A 20,880-nucleotide genomic window follows, 5' to 3' on the forward strand; every position below is an offset into this window, starting at 1 on the left:
GGTGCCTGTGGTCCCAGCTACTTGGGAGGCGGAGGCAGGAGACTTGCTTAAGCCCAGGAGTTGGAGGTTGCTGTGAACTGTGATGCCACAGCACTCTACCCAGGGGGACAGCTTGAGGCTCTGTCTCGAAAAAAAAAAAAAAAGAAAATTGCTTAAGCCCAAGAGTTTAAGAGGTTGCTGTGAGCTGTGACACCATGGCACTTGTTCAAAGGGCAACATAGTAAGACTGTCTCAAAATAAATAAATAAATAAATAAATAAAAGAACCAAGTTTGATGGTAACCTTGAATATAAAAACTTTACTTCAAAAAAATAAGATTTATGAGTGGCGTCTATGGCTCAAGTAGTAGGGCACTGGCCCTGTATACTGGACGTGGTAGGTTCAAACCAGGCCCCAGCCAAAAACTGCAAATAATAATAATAATAAAGTTTATGAAAATTTCAAGCAGCAAGTTCTTGTAGAAAAGAGCAGTGAAGTGAGGTTTAAAAAGTTACAGTATTTCTATATCAGAAAATATAAAATTACATTTCTATTTTTACTCAAGCTTCATATTAAATTTGAACTTTCTATAATAATCACTCTATAAGCCAACTTGAAGAACAAAAAAGTTCACTTCATCTAGAAAAAGACTTTTTAAAAAAAAAGTATAATTGGCTTGGTGACTGTAGCTCAAGCGGCTAAGGTGCCAGGCACATACACCAGAGCTGGTGGGTTCAAATCCAGCCTGGGCCTGCCAAACAATAATGACAACTACAACCAAAAAATAGCCAGGTGTTGTGGCAGGCGCCTATAGTCCAAGCTACTTGGGAGGCTGAGGCAAGAGAATCACTTAAGCCCCTGAGTTGGAGGTTACTGTAAGCTGTGATGCCACAGCACTCTACCCAGGGTGACAGCTTGATGCGCTGTCTCAAAAAAAAAAGAAAAAAGAAAAAGAAAACATGGCTCAATCCATCCCCATTATCCCCCTTTTTACTGCAAATGCTATCTTAAAATAATCACTTTTATTTTGATTATATATATTAAAAATGCAGAAGCACTTGGCTCTGTGCTCGTAGCACAGTGGTTAAGGCGCCAGCCACATACACCAAGGGTGGTGGGTTTGAACCCACCCGGGCCAGCTAAACAATGACAAGTCCAATGAAAAAAAAAATAGCCAGGAGTTGTGGTGGGCATCTGTCCCAGCTACTCGGGAGGCTGAGGCAAGAGAATAGCTTACGCCTAAGAGTTGGAGGGTGCTGAGAGCTATGACTTTCCGGCACTCTACTGAGGGCGACAAAATCAGACTCTGTCTCAAAAAAAAAAAAAAGCACCAACACTGTAATAAACCTGGAGCCCTTTGTAAAGTTTGCACAAGAACGAGTAAGACTATCCTACCTTTATTACAGTTGTTTTCGCTTTCTTGTTTTTCCACCACAGGCTCTATAGTAGGTTCTTTGAGTTCTATTTTTTCCTCCACTTTTTCCCGTTCCTTCTCCAGCTCGCATTCCTTTTCTTGCTCTTTCATGTTTTGTAGCTGTTTTTCCTTTTCCCTCTGCCGTTCTAGTTCTTTCTCTTGTTTTCTTTCCTTCTCCATTTCTTTTTGTTTTTCCTGCTCCTTCTCCAGCTCTTTCTCCTTTTCCTGTTTTCGCTCCCTTTCTCTTTCCCTCTCCTTCTCTCGCTCCTGTTCTTGTTGTTTCTCAAGTTCTTTCTGCCGCTCCTGTTCTTTCTCTCGCTCCCTCTCTCTAATTTCCTCTGGAGAGGGTTGTTTCTCCACAATGCCAAGTTTCTCATCTAGCCGTTTCAGCTTCTCTGCACATGCTGCCTTCCTTTGTTCCTCCATTCTTCGCTCTTCCTCTTCACGCCGTTTACGAGCTCGTTCCACTGCTGCGGAAATTTCTGACTGTTGTCTTCGTCGCTGTTTCCATATTTCATCTTCATCAGGTACCTGCTGCTTGGGGGGAAAGGGGCCTGGCCTTCCAGGTACTGCTTGTCGATCAGGAGGTGGATGCTGAAACATTAAGACAAGTTTTCACATGAGTATAAGAACTGTTTCTAACCAACACTAGGAATCATAGGTATGGAGAAGGAGGAAAAATAAAAACATACACATATAGAAAAATACCAGAATTTCCCCTGATAAACATACAGATTGAAATGAAAACAAACAACATGGCTCAGCACCTGTAGCTCAAGTGGCTGAGGCAGCACCCACATACACTGGAGCTGGCACGTTTGAATCCAGCCTGGGCCCCGCCAAACAGTGATAACCGTAACAACAAAAAATTTGACTGAGCACCTATAGTTCAAGCAGCTAAGGTGCCAGCCACATACACCAGAGCTGGTGGGTTTGAATCCAGCCCGGGCCTGCAAACCAACAGTGACAACTACAACCAAAAAATAGCTGGGTGTTGTGGAGGGCATGTGTAGTCCCAGCTACTTGGGAGGCTGAAGCAAGAGAATCGCTTAAGCCCAGGAGTTGGACGTTGCTATGAGCTGTGATGCCATAGCATTCTACCCAGGGCAACAGCTTGAGGCTCTATCTATAAATAAATAAACAAATAAGATAAAAAAAAAATACAACATTGAAAATAAATTTAGAGAATTCACTAAACTAAGATCCAGATAATTAATCCAGCCACCCAATTTTTACAGAGCACATACCTATCTGGTATGCTCATTTAGTATTTACTGAATACAATTAAGCACAACCCACAATCTCAAATTCAAAATTTAGAGACAAAGGAAATGTACTGTATGAATGAAGTGACATGAAGGAGAAATGAAGGCCACAAACACCCAAAACGATGGCACAGGAGCCCTGAGAAAATTAAGGTACAACTACAGGGAAAAGACTGAGAACTAAAGAAGCAGAGTGAAAAAGATAGAGGCAGTGCTAAGGACAGTCAGAAGAAAAGAAATTCCTAAAACTATGCCTGACTAGAGATAGTTATCTTTAAACTGAAAAATCCAGAAAAACATGCCTTGAACCCACAATGGAGAGTGGGATGAACATTTGAGTGGTCCAACTTTCAACAGAATGTTCATTAATATGTTAAAAAACAATGACTAGGCTTTGGTACCTGTAGATCAGCAGCTATGGAGCCAGCCACATACACTGAGGCTGCAGGGTTCGTATCCAGCCTGGACCTGCCAGACAACAATGACCAAAAAATATCCAGGCATTGTGGCGGGTGCCTGTAGTCTGAGCTACTTGGGAGGCTGTGGCAAGAGAATCACTTGAGCCCAAGAGTTTCTGTGATGCCGTGGCACTCTACCCAGGGTGACATAGTAAGACTCTGTCTCTAAAAAAAGACTAGAAGGGGTGGTGCCTGTGGCTCAAAGGAGTAGGGCGCCGGCCCCATATTCTGGAGGTGGAGGGTTCAAGCCCAGCTCCAGCCAAAAACTGCAAAAGAAAAAAAAAAAAAAAAAGACGAGAAGGTTTAAAATTACTAGGAACTATGCAAAACTAAGCAGAATTTAAAAAAAAAAAAGCACATGAAGGGCTAAAACATAAAAGAGGTAAAAAAAATTTTTTTAAGTATACTGATTTTAAAAGATACTAGGGTGAAGAAACCATAAAAGCCAGGTTACCCAGTAAGAATCTTTACAAAAGCTAAAACAATGGTACAAATGAAAACACACGAGTAAATATTTTTTAAAATGAATGATGACTATTATTTACTTAGAGTGCTGTCTTATACAAACTACTATATCTCGGTTGCTAAATTTCTTCATCTACAACTGAAAGACAAGTTGAAAAACCAAAATACATAAAAGAACCTTATTTACACAGCAAACTTTTATTTTATTTTATTTTTATTTTTATTTTTTTTGAGACAGAGCCTCAAGCTGTCCCCCTGGGTAGAGTGCCATGGCATTACAGCTCACAGCAACCTCCAACTCCTGGGCTCAAGCGAGTCTTCTGCCTCCGCCTCCCAAGTAGCTGGGACCACAGGCGCCCGCCACAACGCCCGGCTATTTTTTGGTTGCAGCCATCATTGTTGTTTGGCGGGTCCAGGCTGGGGATTCGAACCCGCCACCTTAGGTGTATGTGGCTAGCGCCTTAGCCGGTTGAGCTATAGGCGCTGAGCCCAAACTTTTTTTTTTAAGTGAAACTTCACTGCAGTGCAATTTGCATGATATGTGATACATATACTTTAAGCATGTACTTTGATGAATTTGGGCAAATGATACATCTGTGTACCTACTGGTCCAAACCAAGACATAGAACATTCCCATCACTCCATTACCCTCTTGACCTGTGACCCTAAGTACTCCTAACCATAACCTAAGTAGATTGCCCTAGAATTTTATATAGACACATAAAGTTATATTCTCTTTTGTGTTAGGCTCCTCTGTCCAGTATACTGAATGGTTTTGAGATTATTATGTGTATGTGTAGTTTGTTCCATTTACCTCTGAAAAGTATTCCATTATGGGCACATAATTTCATCTATGATGGACATGTGGGTGGTTTCCAGTTTTTAGACTATGAATAAAATATTTATGATCATCCAAGAAGCCTTTGTGTAAATGTTTGTGGTCATTTTTCTTGGATAACCAGCCCTGCTGGACTTCCAAGTCATATAGTAAACATAAGACACTGCCCATACCATTTTCCAAATTGGTTATAAGGTTTCAAAATGTGTACAGTGATAAGCTGCTCTATATCCTTGCAAATACATGGTGTCATTAGTCTTTTAAATTTGGGGTGTGTACCAAAATCTCAGTGTGGTTTCAACTTTCATCTCCCTAGTGATTAAAGATATTGAGCATCGGGCTGCACCTGTGGCTCAGTGGGTAGGGTGCCGGCCCCATATACCCAGGGTGGCGGGTTTGAATCCAGCACCGGCCAAACTGCAATAAAAAATAGCCAGGTGTTGTGGTGGGCGCCTGTAGTCCCAGCTACTCGGGAGGCTGAGGCAAAAGAGTTGCTTGAGCCCAGGAGTTTGAGGTTGCTGTGAGCTGCGATACTATAGCACTCTACTGAGGGGGACATAGTGAGAATCTGTCTCTTAGTCACCCTCGGTAGAGTGCTGTTACGTCACAGCTCACAGCAACTTCCAACTCCTGGGCTTAGGCGATTCTCTTGCCTCAGCCTCCCAAGTAACTGGGACCACAGGTGCCTACCACAGCACCTAGCTATTTTTTGTTACAGTTTGGCTGGGGCCGGGTTTGAACTTGCCACCCTTGGTATATGGGGCCGGTGCCCTACCTGCTGAGTCACAGGCACTGCACCAGGTTTTGGGCTTTTTAAAGATAGCTGAGACACAAGTATTTTGTCAGAGATATTAGAAATATTTTTTCTGTGACATCCTTGTTTTGGGGAGATGTTTTTGAAAATCTAATTGACTAATGTCTCTTCTTTTTAAAAACATGCCCTAGGTTGGAGGTAAGAAATTTTTATTAGTCCCACGTTCATAAAGACTTGATCTTCTATATTTTCTTCTTTAGTTTTTAGCTCCCATGTACACAGAAATGCTGCAAAGAGCTTTCTGTTATTAGGAAGAGAAGAGCTGGTGGAGAAGACAGTACTGGCTGGGGTAAGTATAGGTATCTTGGCAAGGTGATAAAATAAGTCCTGTGAAGACCATAACGAGAATCTCAAGAAAGAGTCTTCTGGTTAGAATTGTAAGAGCAAGTCAAAAATTCTTAAGAAGGACATTAAAAAGCAGCAATACTGCTTTTATGGGGATAGCAGAAGGAAATAGTAGATCTAACCAGACAAGTAGATATAGATGTGAAAGTTCACTGGACGGACTTGAACAGGAATGACTGACCTAATATATAATTTTTACAAAGCCTACATCTGGCTCGGCACCTGTGGCTCAAGTGGCTCAGGCGCCAGCCACATACACCTGAGCTGGCGGGTTCAAATTCAGCCCTGGCCCGCCAAACAATGACGGCTGCAACCAAAAAAATAGCCGGGCATTGTGGCAGGCACCTGTGGTCCCAGCCACTTGGGAGGTAGAGGCAAGAGACTCGCTTGAGCCCAGGAGTTGGAGGTTGCTGTGAGCTGTGATGCCTCTACCCAGGGGGACAGCTTGAGGCTCTGTCTCAAAAAAAAAAAAAAGACTACATCTATCACAGGAAAATTTGGGGTGAAGGTGACAGGTGAGCAGGCAGTACAAAAGGAAAGTAAGTTCTGTTAAGAACCTGTTGTAATAGCTGTGCACAGTGGCACATACTATAATCAGGTACTGGGGAAACTGATGTGGAAGGACTGCTTGAACCCAGCAGTTCAAGACCATCCTGGACAAGATAGCAAGACTCTTTCTCAAAAAACAAACAAACAAAAATCCCTGTCCCCCCAAACTACAGAAATATAATAGGTGACAGCAAGTAATCAGTGTATGAATTCATTTTAAAGATAAAGGTGACATAATTTGCTGATGGACAAAGCTGCATGGAGGGTAAAATAGAAGAATCAAAAGTAACGTCTAGGTTTAAGTCTGAACAAATATGTGAATGATAATGCATTATATGAGATGCGTAAGACAGGAGAACAACCATGGCGTATGTAGGAGATGTGTGTTATAGTTTGCATCATATTATTATTAATGAGAAAATGAACAACAAAGTCAGTAAGTACAAATAGTTGGCTAAAGTAATTTTACTGTGATGGAGAAGAGAGAAACAACAAACAGTATGGAGGGATGGGAGGTTAAGGCAGGTGTTAAGGAGGGTTTGATGCAGTTCTTTGGTTTGTTTTCATCAGACAAGGGAAATAATATTTTGCTGGGTGACAGAATGGAATCCAGGCAACAAGCAAAGGCTGTCCTTAGTAGCACAGACACCAGGAAAGAAGTCAGAGGCTATGGGTAATGAAATGAGGAAAACAGTTCTCTTCCAGGTGGTTTCCATTTTCTTAGTGAAATATGGAGCACACTTACCAACTGCGAAGGAACAGGAAGAAACCACAAGGTAAAGTTGTTAACTGTTTCATACAAGTTATAAATAAACATTTGGTGTCTTTCTATCAGAAGAAAAAACTCAAAACATATACACCATAAACCAGTATTACGCCAAAATTTACCTGCTGTGCAAGCAACTTTGGAGGTGGTGGCAGATGTGAAGATGCTCCGCGTTCCTATTACAAAGAAAGGATTGTTAAAAAATAATCAGATAAGAATAAGATATGCATTGGAAATATTTCTGAATGTACTCATTTTGTTAATGAAACTGCAAGAATGCTTAAAGCAGTGGTCTCAACCTTCCTATTGTGGCGACCCTTTAATACAGTTTCTGTGGGTCGCAACCCACAGGTTGAGAACTGCTGGCTTAACGTAAATCATCTTTGTCCATTTCTCTTAATACAAGCACATCACTCCCTGCAATCCTAGCACTCCGAGAGGTCAACGTGGGTAGACTGCTTAAGCTTAGAACTTTAAGACCAGCCTGAACAAAAGGGAGACCCTGTCTCTAGTAAAATAGAAAAACTAGCTGGGCATTGTGGTAGGCACCTGTAGTTCCAGCTACTTGGGAAGCTGAGGCAAGGAGATTGCCTGAACCCAAGAATTTCAGGTTGTAGTGAGGTATGACACCGAGACACTCTACCCAGGGCACAGAGTGAGTGAGACTCTTTCAAAAAAGAATCACTCTGCCATCTCGATACTGTCAGAATTTCAAACGTACTTTGCAATCAGTAGAATTTTGATATGGCAATTCTGGAATTCTGACCCAGAAAACCTTACTGGGTAAAGGTACCTCTAGTTACTAAATTTTATTTACGTAAGCACAATTCTTTTCCTGCAATATTTTTTTCTTAATGGTGAACTAAAAATAATGAGATTTATCTTTAAAAACAAAAAAGAAACATCTATTGGAGGCCAGGTATGATGGATCACACCTGTAATTCCAGTACTCTGGGAGGCCATGGTGGAAGAATTAATGAGGCCAGTTTGAGCTCAGCTTGGGTAACACAGCGAGACCCCATCTGTATGAATATCTTACAGAGATTAGCTGTGTGTGGTGGTGCACACCTATAGTCTCAGCTGCTCAAGAGGCTAAGGTGGGAGGATTGCCTGAGCCCAAGAATTCAAGTCTGCACAGAGCTATGATTGTGCCACTGCAGTCCAGACTGGGTGACAGAGCTAGGCTTTGTCTCTTTAGAAACAAAAGAAACAACAGCAGATATAGAACATTCACTTACTAATATATGCACCACTGTCACACCAAAAAAGCAGACATCAACACATGTCCTAGGTATTCCTCTATTCTCTCATGAAGAAAGAAAATGTCATTGCCCCTTATGACAACAAGCAAAGAGTCACAGAAAAGAATCCTATTAAAATATTATTTGAAAAATTATTTGTCAGGATCCATAAATTTATTATTCAATGGCTCATCAATGCCTAAGAATAAAATTTAAAGTCCCTTCCTTATACTGTACATATTTTAAACAAGAGGTTCTTACATAGGTCTCTTCCTTTGTACCGTTATTAAGTTACTCAGCGTTTCTTCAATATGCCACTTTCTAATACTTCTCTACTCCGTACATGTTCCTGCTGCTCGGAATAGACCTCTTCCTTACGCTTGTTTTTTTTTTTTTTTTTTTTTTTTGAGAGACAGAGCATCAAGCTGTGGCCCTGGGTAGAGTGCTGTGGCATCACAGCTCATAGCAACCTCTTCTACTGCCTCTGCCTCCCAAGTAGCTGGGACTACAGGTGCCTGCCATGATGCCCAGCTATTTTTTGGTTGCAGCTGTCATTGTTTGATGGGCCTGGGCTGGATTCAAACCCACCAGCTCAGGTGTATGTGGCTGATGCCTTAGCTGCTTGAGTCACAGGTGCCTAGCCTACACATTTTTTTCTAAGACATAGTCTCATTATGTCACCCTCAGTAGAGTGACATGGTGTCACACACAGCTCATAGCAACTGCAAACTGGGCTCAAGTGATTCTTTTGCCTCAGCCTCCCAGGTGGCTGGGACAACAGGTGCCTGCCACAATGCCCGGCTATTTTTGTTGTTGTTATAGTGGTCATTTTTGTTTAGCTGGCACAGGCTGGGTTCGAACCCACCAGCCCTAATGTATGTGGCTGGCACCATAGCCACTGAGCTATGGACGCCAAGCCCTCTTCTTTATACTTAACAGCAAAGTGCTGCTTCTTTAAGAATTAGCTCAAGTCTCAGTCTTTGGCAATGCATTTTGCCTTAACTGACTTCCCTGAGGACTCAACTATGTACCCTCTTCTCATATCACTTATCACATTGTATTGCAACTGAGACTACGAGTATATTTTTTCTTTCAAAGAGACAGTTAACGTCCTCCTTTCAGCTCTCTGAAGAGATAAGTTCCTTCAACTATTTGGTATGAATTCAACAAATACAAGCTGCCTACACTGATTTCTTAACAGAATTAAATGGACTCTCTTGAAAATAGCCCTTGTGGCTTGGCACCTGTGGCTCAAGTGGCTAAGGCGCCAGCCACATACACCTAAGGTGGCGGGTTCAAATCCAGCCCGGGCCTGCCAAACAACAATGATGGCTGCAACTAAAAAACAGCCAGGCATTGTGGCGGGTGCCTGTGGTCCCAGCTCCTTGGGAAGCTGAGGCAGGAGACTTGCTTGAGCCCAGGAGTTGGAGGTTGCTGTGAGCTGTGATGCCACGGCACTCTACCCAGGGGGACAGCTTGAGGCTCTGTCTCAAAAAAAAAAAAAGAAAGGAAAATAGCCCTTTTAATTTCCCAGTTTATAATCAGTTCTTGCTACTGTTTATCACCTCAGAATTGGGATCAAGTATTTATGTTGCTCACATATTTCCCTTCATAATGTTCTTCAGTGGTTTAGAATGCTTAGGCATCATTGATCACTCCATGCACCAAGACTGACTAGCACCTGTATTCCAATGTATTTGTTAACCATAATGTACAAACTTCAGAAATGTCCCTTTTATTTGGGAAATACAAATTCACCTTCCATTTTACTATAACTGAGATATATCACAAGGGGGGAGGGAAATGACACTTTTTTTCTCTTGATATTTTTAGTTACGATACTGCTAAGTCCTGTTAATGTGCAACAAATACCATGATGTAGATACAGGGCATTCAAACAAAATACACAATTCCCTTTTCTTAAGTCCCCTTCTAACCATCAAATTATTTCATCCACAATGACAAGAATGTCCATGAGCCCAACAAACCTGATTAAATGATGGTCCTTTCCCATAGGGGCCTTTTGTCACTGGTGCCTGGGCAGATACTTGAGATGATTTAGTGCTGCAAGCTTCATCTGCTTCTTTTTGGTTTTCAGTGTTTTCAGGGGCTTTTGAAACTTGATCCTCACTGAGGAATCAAAATGCAGAGGAGGTAATAAAAGTAAAATAGACAGACTGTATCATAAATACATGTACTGTCTCTACTAAAAAAAACCAAAAACCAATTTACTCTTAAATGGTTTCAGGGGGAAAAATATATCAGGGAATGAGATGGGCTTGTGACTTAGTGTTTATTCAATAAATATATAGTATGCATGCTCAATGAGTGGGGATTGCGCTTATCTAGGTTGTCATCACAAGGCATAAAGGTCAATACAGTAGTCAAACTTGGACACTCACATGTGACACCAAACCTGACAAAAAACCAGAACCTATCATTTTCTATCTCCTCCATCCAAGAAGTCTAATCCAGATTCTAATCCATTTCCAGAGTAATAATGGAAATACTGTGTAACTGTATTCTAATTTATTCTTTATATAATAAACCTATAGCATGTTTACAAATCACAGGGATCTCACAAATGATCACATATATCATATCACAATGCTGTGACTGAGAAGTTACACCAAGATGTACATGGAAACTTCTGAGTATTTTAAAAGCTCAACTTTTGTAATAACAACCCATATTATATTCCTGACTGATGTTCCTATATTCCAGAAGATAGGAAAGTGATAAAAAGCTTCCATTTTCCAAGGTCCTAATGTTGCTTGCTAAGTTAAAAAAAAAAAAAAAATCAAAGACTTGAAGCAACTGTGGTAACCTAAGGAATTATTCTCTAATTTGTAAATATGAATCTGGTTGAGTACATAGTAATTTAAAACAGTCCAACACTAACTCTCAAAATATCTTCAATTAAATGCTGAACATCTCAACATTGTTTATTTAAATGTACCTTCTTGAGAAACATAAAATCTTAATTCCTTGTCTAGCTATACTGTACTAATTTGACTCATTAATTACTCTCCTCAGCAAAACTTCTTAGAGAATGGAGAAATTCTATAAATAATAAACAAATTTCTATTAATAACTTCTACATAAATTACGTTCTCTCAACAAATTCATGCTGTTAGTAGTAGAAGATATCACAACTTACCTGCTGTTTTCTTTAGGACTACTACTTCCCTGCTCATCATCATCACTGAAATTCAGCTGTTCTGTATAGTCTACTTCCATCTGAGCACCTATTAAATTAAGGAAAATTCAGACTAACCGCTTAAAAGCATCTCACAACTTAAAAGCACGTAACTTATTTTGCCCCTTACCTGCCCAACCTTCATCAGCTTCAGCATCCAGGTTATCAAATTTATCAAGCTCCTTCAGTTCTGATGCACTCAGGATGGATGGGCGTTCAGGCTCAGAGGCCCATGAAGGAGGTGGTCCTCTTCCTCGAAGGCCTCTAAGGAAGGGGAGGTTGAGGTAGAAAAAGAAAGTTTTAATGATACTAAATTAGGACAGTATTAGGAGATTGCAATTTAGGGGAGGGGAGGGGGGAGGGTGATGGGTGGGATCACACCTATGGTTCATCCTGTAAGGGTACATGTGAATCTCTCTAAATGTAGAATATAAATGTCTTAACACAATAACTAAGAAAAAGATAGGAAGGCTATGTTAGCCAGTTGGATTAAAGTATTTCAAATTATATACAGAAACAGAATACTGTACCCCATGATATTAATGTATACTTCTATGATTTAATAAAAATAATAATAAAAAGAGATTGCAATTTATTTTGTTTCTCTCTCTCTCTTTTTTTAAGACAGAGGATCAAGCTGTCACCTTGGTTAGAGTGCTATAGCATCACAGCTCACAGCAACCTCAAACGCTTCAGGTCAAGTGATTCTCTTGCCTCAGCCTCCCAAGTAGCTGGGACTACAGGCACCCGCCATAATGCCTGGCTATTTCTTTTGTTGCAGTTGTCATTACTGTTTTTTTTTTTTAGCTGGCCCAGGCTGGGTTCAGACCCACCAGCCTTGGTATATATGGTCAGTGCCCTACCCACAGAGCTATGGGTGCCACCTGTTTCAATTTAAGATGTAGTGTTCTGTATGCCAAGACATGTAAAATGTTTTACAGTGACCTGTGTAGGAAAAAATTAATACTGACACACAATTATAGGACAATACATAACTGTTGTGTATTTAATAGGTGAAAAGTTTTTTTAAAGAAATTCTCAAATATTTAAAATAAAACAAACATGCTAAAGAATAACATGAAATAAGTAATGCATATGTAAATTAATTTTTCATATATACATAAAAGACAATTTCTGTATGGTTTCAGGGGATATCAATGAATGAGACAAGTTTGTGACCTAGTGTTGATATAACCCTAAATCTATATCATAATTTTTAATTCATATTAACAGAAACTATCAATATAACTAAAATTATCGAATAAAAGCTGAAGCTTCACTTTTCCCCCCCTTATGATAATTCCAATTTTATGGTCAAACTAATCTCAAAATATATAACTTTAATAAAAAACATCTGGCTCGGCGCCCATAGCACAGTGGTTACGACACCAGCCACATACACTGAGATTGGCAGATTTGAAACTGGCCAGGGCCACCTAAACAATGGTAACTGCAACAAAAAATAGCCAGGCACTGTGGTGGGAGCCTGTGGTCCCAGATTACTAGGGAGGCTGAGGCAAGAGAATTGTGTGAGCCCAGGAGTTTGAGGTTGCTGTGAGCTGTGATGCCACAGCACTCTACCAAGGGTGACATAGCGAGACTCTGTCTCACCAAAAAAACCCCCCCAAAACCCAAAAAACATTCAAGAGGATGCTGAAGTTTCACATTGACAGTGAGAAAGAGAACAAGAGTGAGAAGTCATTAATATAAAAGGAAGAAGAAACAAATGACACTGATTTTAGGATTACGGTTTTCAGGGTTTTTTTTGTAGAGACAGAGTCTCACTTCATCGCCCTTGGTAAAGGGCTGTGGCGTCACACAGTTCACAGCAACCTCCAACTTCTAGGCCTAGGCAATTCTCCTGCCTCACCTCCCAAGTAGCTGGGACTACAGGCGCCCACCACAATGCCCGGCTATGTTTTGCTTGCAGTTTGGCCAGGGGCTGCGTTTGAACCCGCCACCCTCAGTACCTGAGGCCGGCACCCTACCCACTGAGCCATAGGCACCTCCCAGTTTTCAGTTTTCAGAATTTTGTGTCAATTTACATTTTTAAAGGAATAAAGTATTTTTTCTTGTGTCTCATAAGACCTAATTATTTAGTGGCAGTTGTACTTTCACTACAGTCCATTTAACCTTCAGGAAATCTTAGCATATATACTCCTTGCAAAAGGCAACCATCTCATAGTCTTACTTGTTTGTTTCAGATAAGGAAGGTGGGAATCTCATGGGACCATGCAGAGGAGGATATGCCATCCTCGGATACTGCTGAAACATCTGAAGGAAGGAAATAAAAAGTTTTTTTTGATAAATTTAACAACTCACTTATAAAACAGCAATAAAAAATCAGTTTGAGGCTGAGGCTTGAAATTAGAATTTATAGAAGGTATAATTAAAATGAACAGACCACTAATAATTTTATCTACTAGCATAGATTATTGACTCCCAATATCAAGCCATTATAAGACACTGCCTCCACCAAGTCTTTATAAATAAAGGTAAAAGAGGTATGTGCTATGAAGAACTTCTGTGTCTCAATAAAATTACATAACAATGATTATACAATGACAACTTATGTATACACATGCACCCCAGAAAACTGCAAAGCCTTAAACAAGTGGGAATAAGAGAAAGGCAAATAATGTTAAGCCTTCATCTAAAAACAATAGACTAATTGGAGGCAGATTTGTTGATAAAGAGAACTCAGTTCAGATAAAATTAAAGGATAGTCCACAACCCAAGGAAGGGAGGGAGGAAGGAGAGCTACTTGGAGATTTTCTATGGATAGGTGGATTCTCAAATTACCGCACAGATAATAATTATAAATGGTGGTCTGAACAGATCAAGTTAAAATGTTCTTTGTGGGAACTTAGCTTTGAGAAGTAAAACAGGGAGAAACATTAAGACAGAGTATAGGCTCAGTGCCTGTTGCTCTCGTGGCTAAGGCGCCAGCCACATACACCAGAGCTGGTGGGTTCGAATACAGCCTGGGCCTGCCAAACAACAATGACAACTACACAAAAATAGCTGGGCGTTGTGGCAGGCGCCTGTAGTCCCAGCTCCTTGGGATGATGAGGCAAGACAATCGCTTAAGCCTAGGACTTGGAGATTGCTGTAAGCTGTGATGCCACGGCACTACACCCCGGGCAACAGCGTGCGGCTCTGTCTCCCTCCCCCAAAAAGATTATAAAGACAAAAAACTTCAAGGGATTAATCCTATGATTTGGAAAGGAAGACGTGTCAAAGAGTGCCTGGTTATTTACTATTTGTTCATATCCAGGTCAAATTATGTAAATAATACGAAACTGTATTACCTTAAACACATAATTTATATCCTGAAATACAAGATTAGTTTTTCTTAAAAAAAAAAAAAAGTGTGTTAGATGAGAAAATTACTTTATACTTGAAGAAAGGCTATGTCTGTATGATTATGCCACTAAAGAAGAAATTTCTCCTGAGTAGGGATGAAGAAAAGTTAAGTGGCAGCTGAAACTCTGCTGGGGAGGCTTTTTGTTTGGGGAATACTCTGGAGAATTTCTGGTTACATTATACTTCTATGTGAAGTTAATAAATATATTGTTGGAGGCGATCATACTCTCAAACTTTTTAGAATATTTAACAAGCAATTGTACTTAACTATGTATTTCTATTACTCTAGAATGGTTAAAAATGTAGTATTAATTCAATGGAGACCTAGAAAATGCGATAGATACTTAGAACCGGAGTACTTAGGAGTTAAAAACCACAAACTAAAATACATATGACCTAGATTTTTCCTCCTCAGGAGAGTAATGGGTCTTCTGGAAAATGCAGGCTGACAGCAAACAAAGGAATGAGGGCCACGGAATCTCATAGTTTATAGAAAATGCAGGAGTCAGGAGTCTATGTGTATGTTAAGTGAAACTACAAAGATGGAATCAACAAAATCCAGACTCTCAGAAACTTCACAGGTTAACAAATAAATTATAACAGACAACTTCCAAAGAAAAGAGATGGAATAAGATTCTTAGGAGAAATTTGAACCAATCTCAAGGAATGGTCATTGCCTGGATCCTAAATGACACAAAACCTGGCAAAGAAACTGAAATACTGATATACTATCTGAGAATATTAAAAAAATTAGTTTTCTTTTTAGGTGTGATACTGCCATTGGGAATTTTTTCTCAAGTCTCTATCTCTTAAACTACAACTGAAAATATTTACAAATGATATGTCTTACATTTATTTTAGTAATCCAAATGGGTGGGAAAAGAGGTGCATTCACTGTACTATTATTCTTTATTTTGTAGATGTTTAAAATTTTCCATAATAAAAAATATAAAAAATTAATAACAAGTAGGTCTATCCATAGGTCTAATAATTATTTTAAGGAAATGCTGAATATAACATGGTAAGAAAACATCTATAATCCCTATTAATGATAAAGACATGAATACTGCTATTTCTTATAGTCATATTAAAAAAAATTTATTTTTATTTAGATATTAATGAAAATAAAGAACTTAACTTTTCCCCATTCCAATTCTCTCCTAGGACCCCAGATCAAAAACCTGACATTTGACTGCTTGTTCCCTGAACAATACTCACATAAGGAGGCATCATAGCTCTGTATTGGGAAGCAAGGGCAGTCTGCTGTCCATTGAGTTTAGCCTGTGGAGGGCCACAAGCTATCCTCTTCTCCACCACTTTGAGGATATCATTTTGCTCTGATGTTCCAGCTGTGCTTTCTTCCTGGCCAGACAGCTTTTCATCTTGGTCAGATGAAGGTGAGCCAGCAGACTTACCACCATCTCTCCAACAAGCAACATCTGGTACAGAGAGAAGAAAGAAAAAAGGACAAAAATCTGAAAATGAAACCAAGTAAAACCCAACCAGGAACATTTCAAGAAAATGTAAGCAAGCAGGCACAGCAAAAGAGCACAGAAGTGTTCAGGTAGTCTATAGTAATGACTTCCAAAGTACAGAGAATGTACTTTGGGAGATGGGTGTAATATTAGAAATTCTATATGAAGCTTTATCAATATTTTATGGAGAGTGTAAAATCACTGTTCTCATTTGATCAGTAGTCATGTTTCAAGGTAAGATACATCTGAGGTTTCCTGAGGGAGAGAAATTCAGAGTTCTCCAATCTAGAAGGGCTCATGGTGAATGTTCTGATGTTTGTTTTTAGACTATTCTTGCTAGTTACATGTATCCAGGTAAGCAGATTTACTGACATTATCTGGTTCAACTATATTTAAGCAAATAAAACAGCGAAGTGGTTTGTGAGAAACCTTATGTGGTGACCAGTGTCCAAGAAGGCCTGAATGGTCTTGACCTTTTGGTATTCATACCCTGTATATTCGGTCTCACAGTGTGCCAGGGTTGTCTGTGAAATCTGTAGAATATGGCAGACAAGCATGTCCCTTTTGAAATTAGGTTATGAAAGTCTGGGGGGCTTTTGTCATGGGTGGGGGGTAGCTACCTGTCTCTCGTTATTTATTGTAGGGAAGCCATGTAATGAGCACCTCCAATGAGAGGCCAACATACTACAGCTACAAAACTGAGTTTGGAAGTATAGCCCTAGTTGAGTCAGTATCAGATGAGAGCTCCACTGTAGCCTTGTGAGAAAGTCACAGAGCCAGAACCCCAGCTAAGCTAATCACAGATTCTTAACCTTCAGACATCCTGGGAGATCGTTAAGTGCAGTTTCAGTTTGCTGTTTTATGTTGTCAAATTTGTTATGCAGCAGTAAATAACTGACAAAAATTCAACTGAACAAGAAAACAGCAGAGCTGACACATCTATTCCTAAAATGGACTAGATGTGGACAACCACATTAAGATGATAAAAAAATAAAAATGACTCAGATTTATTCAGGTCTGAAAAAGAAATGCCCCTCCATGTTAAATGTGTTAGGCCATTAGAAATATGAATTTATAAACATTATTGTCATAGAGAAAATGTCCCTATGTGTATAAGATCTTTTAAGATATTTCATAAAGATAATATGAAACCACAATAATTAACATATTATAAGAACATTTTATGGCTCGGTGCCTGTGGCTCAAGCGGCTAAGGCACCAGCCACATACACCTAAGGTGGCGGGTTTGAATCCAGCCCAGGCCCGCCAAACAACAATAATGGCTGCAACCAAAAAATACAGCCGGGCATTGTGACGGGCGCCTGTGGTCCCAGCTACTTGGGAGGCTGAGGCAGGAGACTCGCTTGAGCCCAGGATTTGGAGGTTGCTGTGAGCAGTGAAGCCATGGCACTCTACCCAGGGTCTCAGCTTGAGGCTCTGTCTCCAAAAAAAAAAAAAAAAAAAAAGAACATTTTATGCTATTTTTACATAAAGTCTCCCTCATTATCCAAAATGATTTGTTTTCTCAGTTTTGAGTTCAGAAAGCAATGAACCACTAAATATCAATACAGTAATAAATAAATGTAAACAGTTTAGAAACAGATAGTTGTATATTACGAAAGTTTGCTCAGAAACTTTTACTACTGTAAAAAGGTCCAACTATTAAGGCATATAAGACACCTGTGCATCTTGTTAAACTCCAAATCTTGATTTAGTGGGCTGGATGTTAGTTAGATCCAAGATTAAAGTATTATAGTATATGTCTAATAAGTTCTCAAGTTATAGTGATACTGCTGGTGCAAAAGTCATACTTAAACAGCAAGTTAGCAATAGTACTAGTCTGCCTTTTCAAACTAGACGTACACAAAAGCAAGCAGCAAGTTAAATCACGACATAAATCATAAATACAATCTCACTCTGTGCCTTTATGAAAGAGAAAGTACTCTTACTTGGTGGACGTAAACTGGGTCCAGGTCCATAGTTGTCATCATTTGCTTCCTTTTCTTTTTTTTCCTGATCCCCAGCTGCCTGCAGGCTGGGAAATTCTTGCTGAAACTGACTATTTACCTGGATTCCTATAGATTTAAAAAAAAATTAAAGGCAATTTTTATACTGAAGATAATTTAAATGGCCCTCCCATGATAGAGCTCTCTGACTCTTTCTGATAAATCATTCCACATTTTAGAGATGAGTGTTTATATTCATAAAACTTAAATTTATCTACATAAATTTAACTTTCTTTGGAAAGTTAATGAACAGCCATGAGGAGATTTAAAAAAAAAAAAAATCTAAGAAAGAAACTTTCCACATACCATTCCAGAATTTTCATATAAGATGATCAGACAAGTGAGAAGAATCTTTCTTTTATTATGACTCCTTACATTTTCAAGTAAAATTCCTTTGCTAAAACTCGTAAGAAATACAAGTCATCTTACTAAAATAGATTTTTATGAGTAAATGTTCCAAGTATCAATGTGAGGCTAAAATACCTTCATTTAATTTACCACTGAGATACTGACAGTATCCCCTTATTCACCTATCTATTTTTATACTTCTATAAATTAAAAGATCTAGTTTTATTAGCTTGAGGGCCTCGATTCATCGTTTCATAAAATTCAGATAATTCCTGTTTTGCAAATGGGAAAATCAAATTCTGTTGGGAATTCTATCATTCCTTGGGGAAAGGGAAATGCTATAGACGGTGCTTTATGGTTCTCTCTCTAGCGCTTTTCTACTAGGAAATAGTAACAGCATGTTTGATAGGAAAGGATGGGAGCATAGATGGGGATGAATATGGTTTCTAATAATCTATACAATGTCCAGGTACTTTTTATGTCTCAAGCTGAAGGTACAACCTTTGTCTGAACATGCAGTGGTAAAGATATCCTAAAGACTTCCCTTTTAATGACACTGAAATTCAGGTAGCCCAAGAGATTTTTATTTTTAAAAGACCCTCTTTGAGGGCCAGAGTATACCCTTTGACAATGCTTTCTGCATCTACCAGACTCCCCCTTATCTCCTGCATGGCTGCTCAGTAACTATCAAGCCTAACTAGTTTCTCCAGCTACTGTCCACTTACCATCTCCTTGCCCACCTTGCTTGTTACTGGCCCATGATTTGGGAGCAGGTGCTACTTCTGGGGGAGCTGCAACCCCAGGTTTTGGTTGTGCTGGTGGCACTTCTGGTGTTCTTTAAAAGAATACGAATCCATTATTTCAGACATTGTGTGTTTCAACAAAATAAAACCAATATAACATCTGACAAAGGTGCATTTGTGTTAGAATTACTTTGACTACATATTTACTCAGAGATAAATCTCCCTCCCATAAACACTTTCCCTCTGCAACATTCCTTTAAATGAATTATGGCTCTTTTCATCCCCTTCCATCTCTACCCTTAACCCAATGAGACAACAGCTTTGCTTGTTTTCCATTTTGGTTTAAAAAAAAAAAAAGAAAAGAAAAACTTATGATTAAGCATAGTTACCAAAAAGATGTTTTGAAAAAGTGAACATTTATAACTAAAAATAACAGTATATGTATACATACAGTCTGGACCGGTATAATTTGTTGGGCTTGACTAAGGCTAAGCAAACGTTACATCTGGCAGTTAACAGGTTCACCACTGTACTTATTACTGTTATTCCTGTTACAACCTGCCTGGTCCATTCCCATAGGTAAAAGGTATTTTAAAAAGGTGTATAATTTTATTCAATCCCTATAATGAGGTAATGCTTTAAAGTGAAAAGACAGTTAACAGACTCACAAAATGCAATATATTTGCTATATATATATATATATAAGCTCAGAACTATAACTGGTTCATCACTAAACTAATTCTACTACAACTAACAAGCAGAGAACAATATGTCCTTTATAAACTTGTACACAGAATCCAGGCATGGTTGCACATGCCTGTAGTACCAGTTACTTGAGAAGGTGAGGCAGGAGGCTCACTTAAGTCCAAGAGTTTAAGGCTGCAGTGAGCCATGAACCAGCCACCACAGTCTAGCCTGGGTGACAGAGCACATTCCCATCTCTCTCTCTCTTTTTTTTAAGAGACAGAGTCTTCACTTTGTCACCCTTGGTAGAGTGTCATGGCATCACAGCTCACAGCAACCTCCAGCTCTTGGGCTTAGGCCATTCTCTTGCTTCAGCCTCCCGAGTAGCTGGGACTACAGGTGCCCGCCATAATGCCCGGCTATTTTATTGTTGTTGCTGCAGTTTGGCTGGGGCCAGGTTCGAACCCACCACCCTTGGTATATGGGACCAGTGCCCTAGTCACTGAGCCATAGGCACCGCCCCACATTTTCATCTCTTAAAAAAAAATTAATTATAAGCAAATAAACCCCCCTTCTGTAAGTAGTCAAAATATTGGACAAAAAGGAAAAAAAATTCAAGTACCAATGGTTTATCTATTTTTCAAATCACCACTATGTAGTTTGGTCAATTATCTAAAAGCTTGGCACAATCCCTGACACACAGAAAGCTAAGTATTTGTTGAAAGACTAAGACAGCACTATCAATTATTCTAGCTTTCTTGCTCTCTATTCAATACTACTTGAGCACCTACATCTCATGAAGGACACTTCTAATTCAGTGCTGGAGATATACAAAGAATCAAGCCAACAGACATCCTAAGCATCAGAGTGTTGAATGAAGTTAACAGAATCAACTCTATCATCTTAGAAAAAGAATGTCTGAGTT

At 39.5% G+C, this 20,880-nt stretch overlaps 1 protein-coding gene across 14 annotated transcripts in view; it reads right to left on the minus strand.

Annotated features, from left to right (window-relative positions):
* Positions 1 to 20,880, minus strand: part of PRRC2C (proline rich coiled-coil 2C) — a 116,568-nt gene that overhangs the window by 69,802 nt on the left and 25,886 nt on the right. For 13 of the 14 annotated variants that reach the window (XM_012802674.2, XM_023510737.1, XM_023510742.1 and 10 more), the window contains 9 exons: positions 19,254 to 19,363; positions 18,124 to 18,249; positions 15,918 to 16,138; positions 13,525 to 13,607; positions 11,464 to 11,597; positions 11,295 to 11,382; positions 10,123 to 10,264; positions 7,016 to 7,069; positions 1,375 to 1,987 (listed from right to left, as the gene is read on the minus strand). In XM_012802674.2, the coding sequence (XP_012658128.2) occupies positions 1,375 to 1,987; positions 7,016 to 7,069; positions 10,123 to 10,264; positions 11,295 to 11,382; positions 11,464 to 11,597; positions 13,525 to 13,607; positions 15,918 to 16,138; positions 18,124 to 18,249; positions 19,254 to 19,363 (1,571 nt within the window). The remainder of the gene's footprint in view (positions 1 to 1,374; positions 1,988 to 7,015; positions 7,070 to 10,122; positions 10,265 to 11,294; positions 11,383 to 11,463; positions 11,598 to 13,524; positions 13,608 to 15,917; positions 16,139 to 18,123; positions 18,250 to 19,253; positions 19,364 to 20,880) is intronic. The other variant, XM_012802676.2, reaches the window with a different exon arrangement.

The sequence above is a fragment of the Otolemur garnettii genome, unplaced genomic scaffold (assembly GCF_000181295.1).
Source record: "Otolemur garnettii isolate 467f Iridium unplaced genomic scaffold, OtoGar3 scaffold00016, whole genome shotgun sequence".
NCBI classification, from domain to species: domain Eukaryota; kingdom Metazoa; phylum Chordata; class Mammalia; order Primates; family Galagidae; genus Otolemur; species Otolemur garnettii.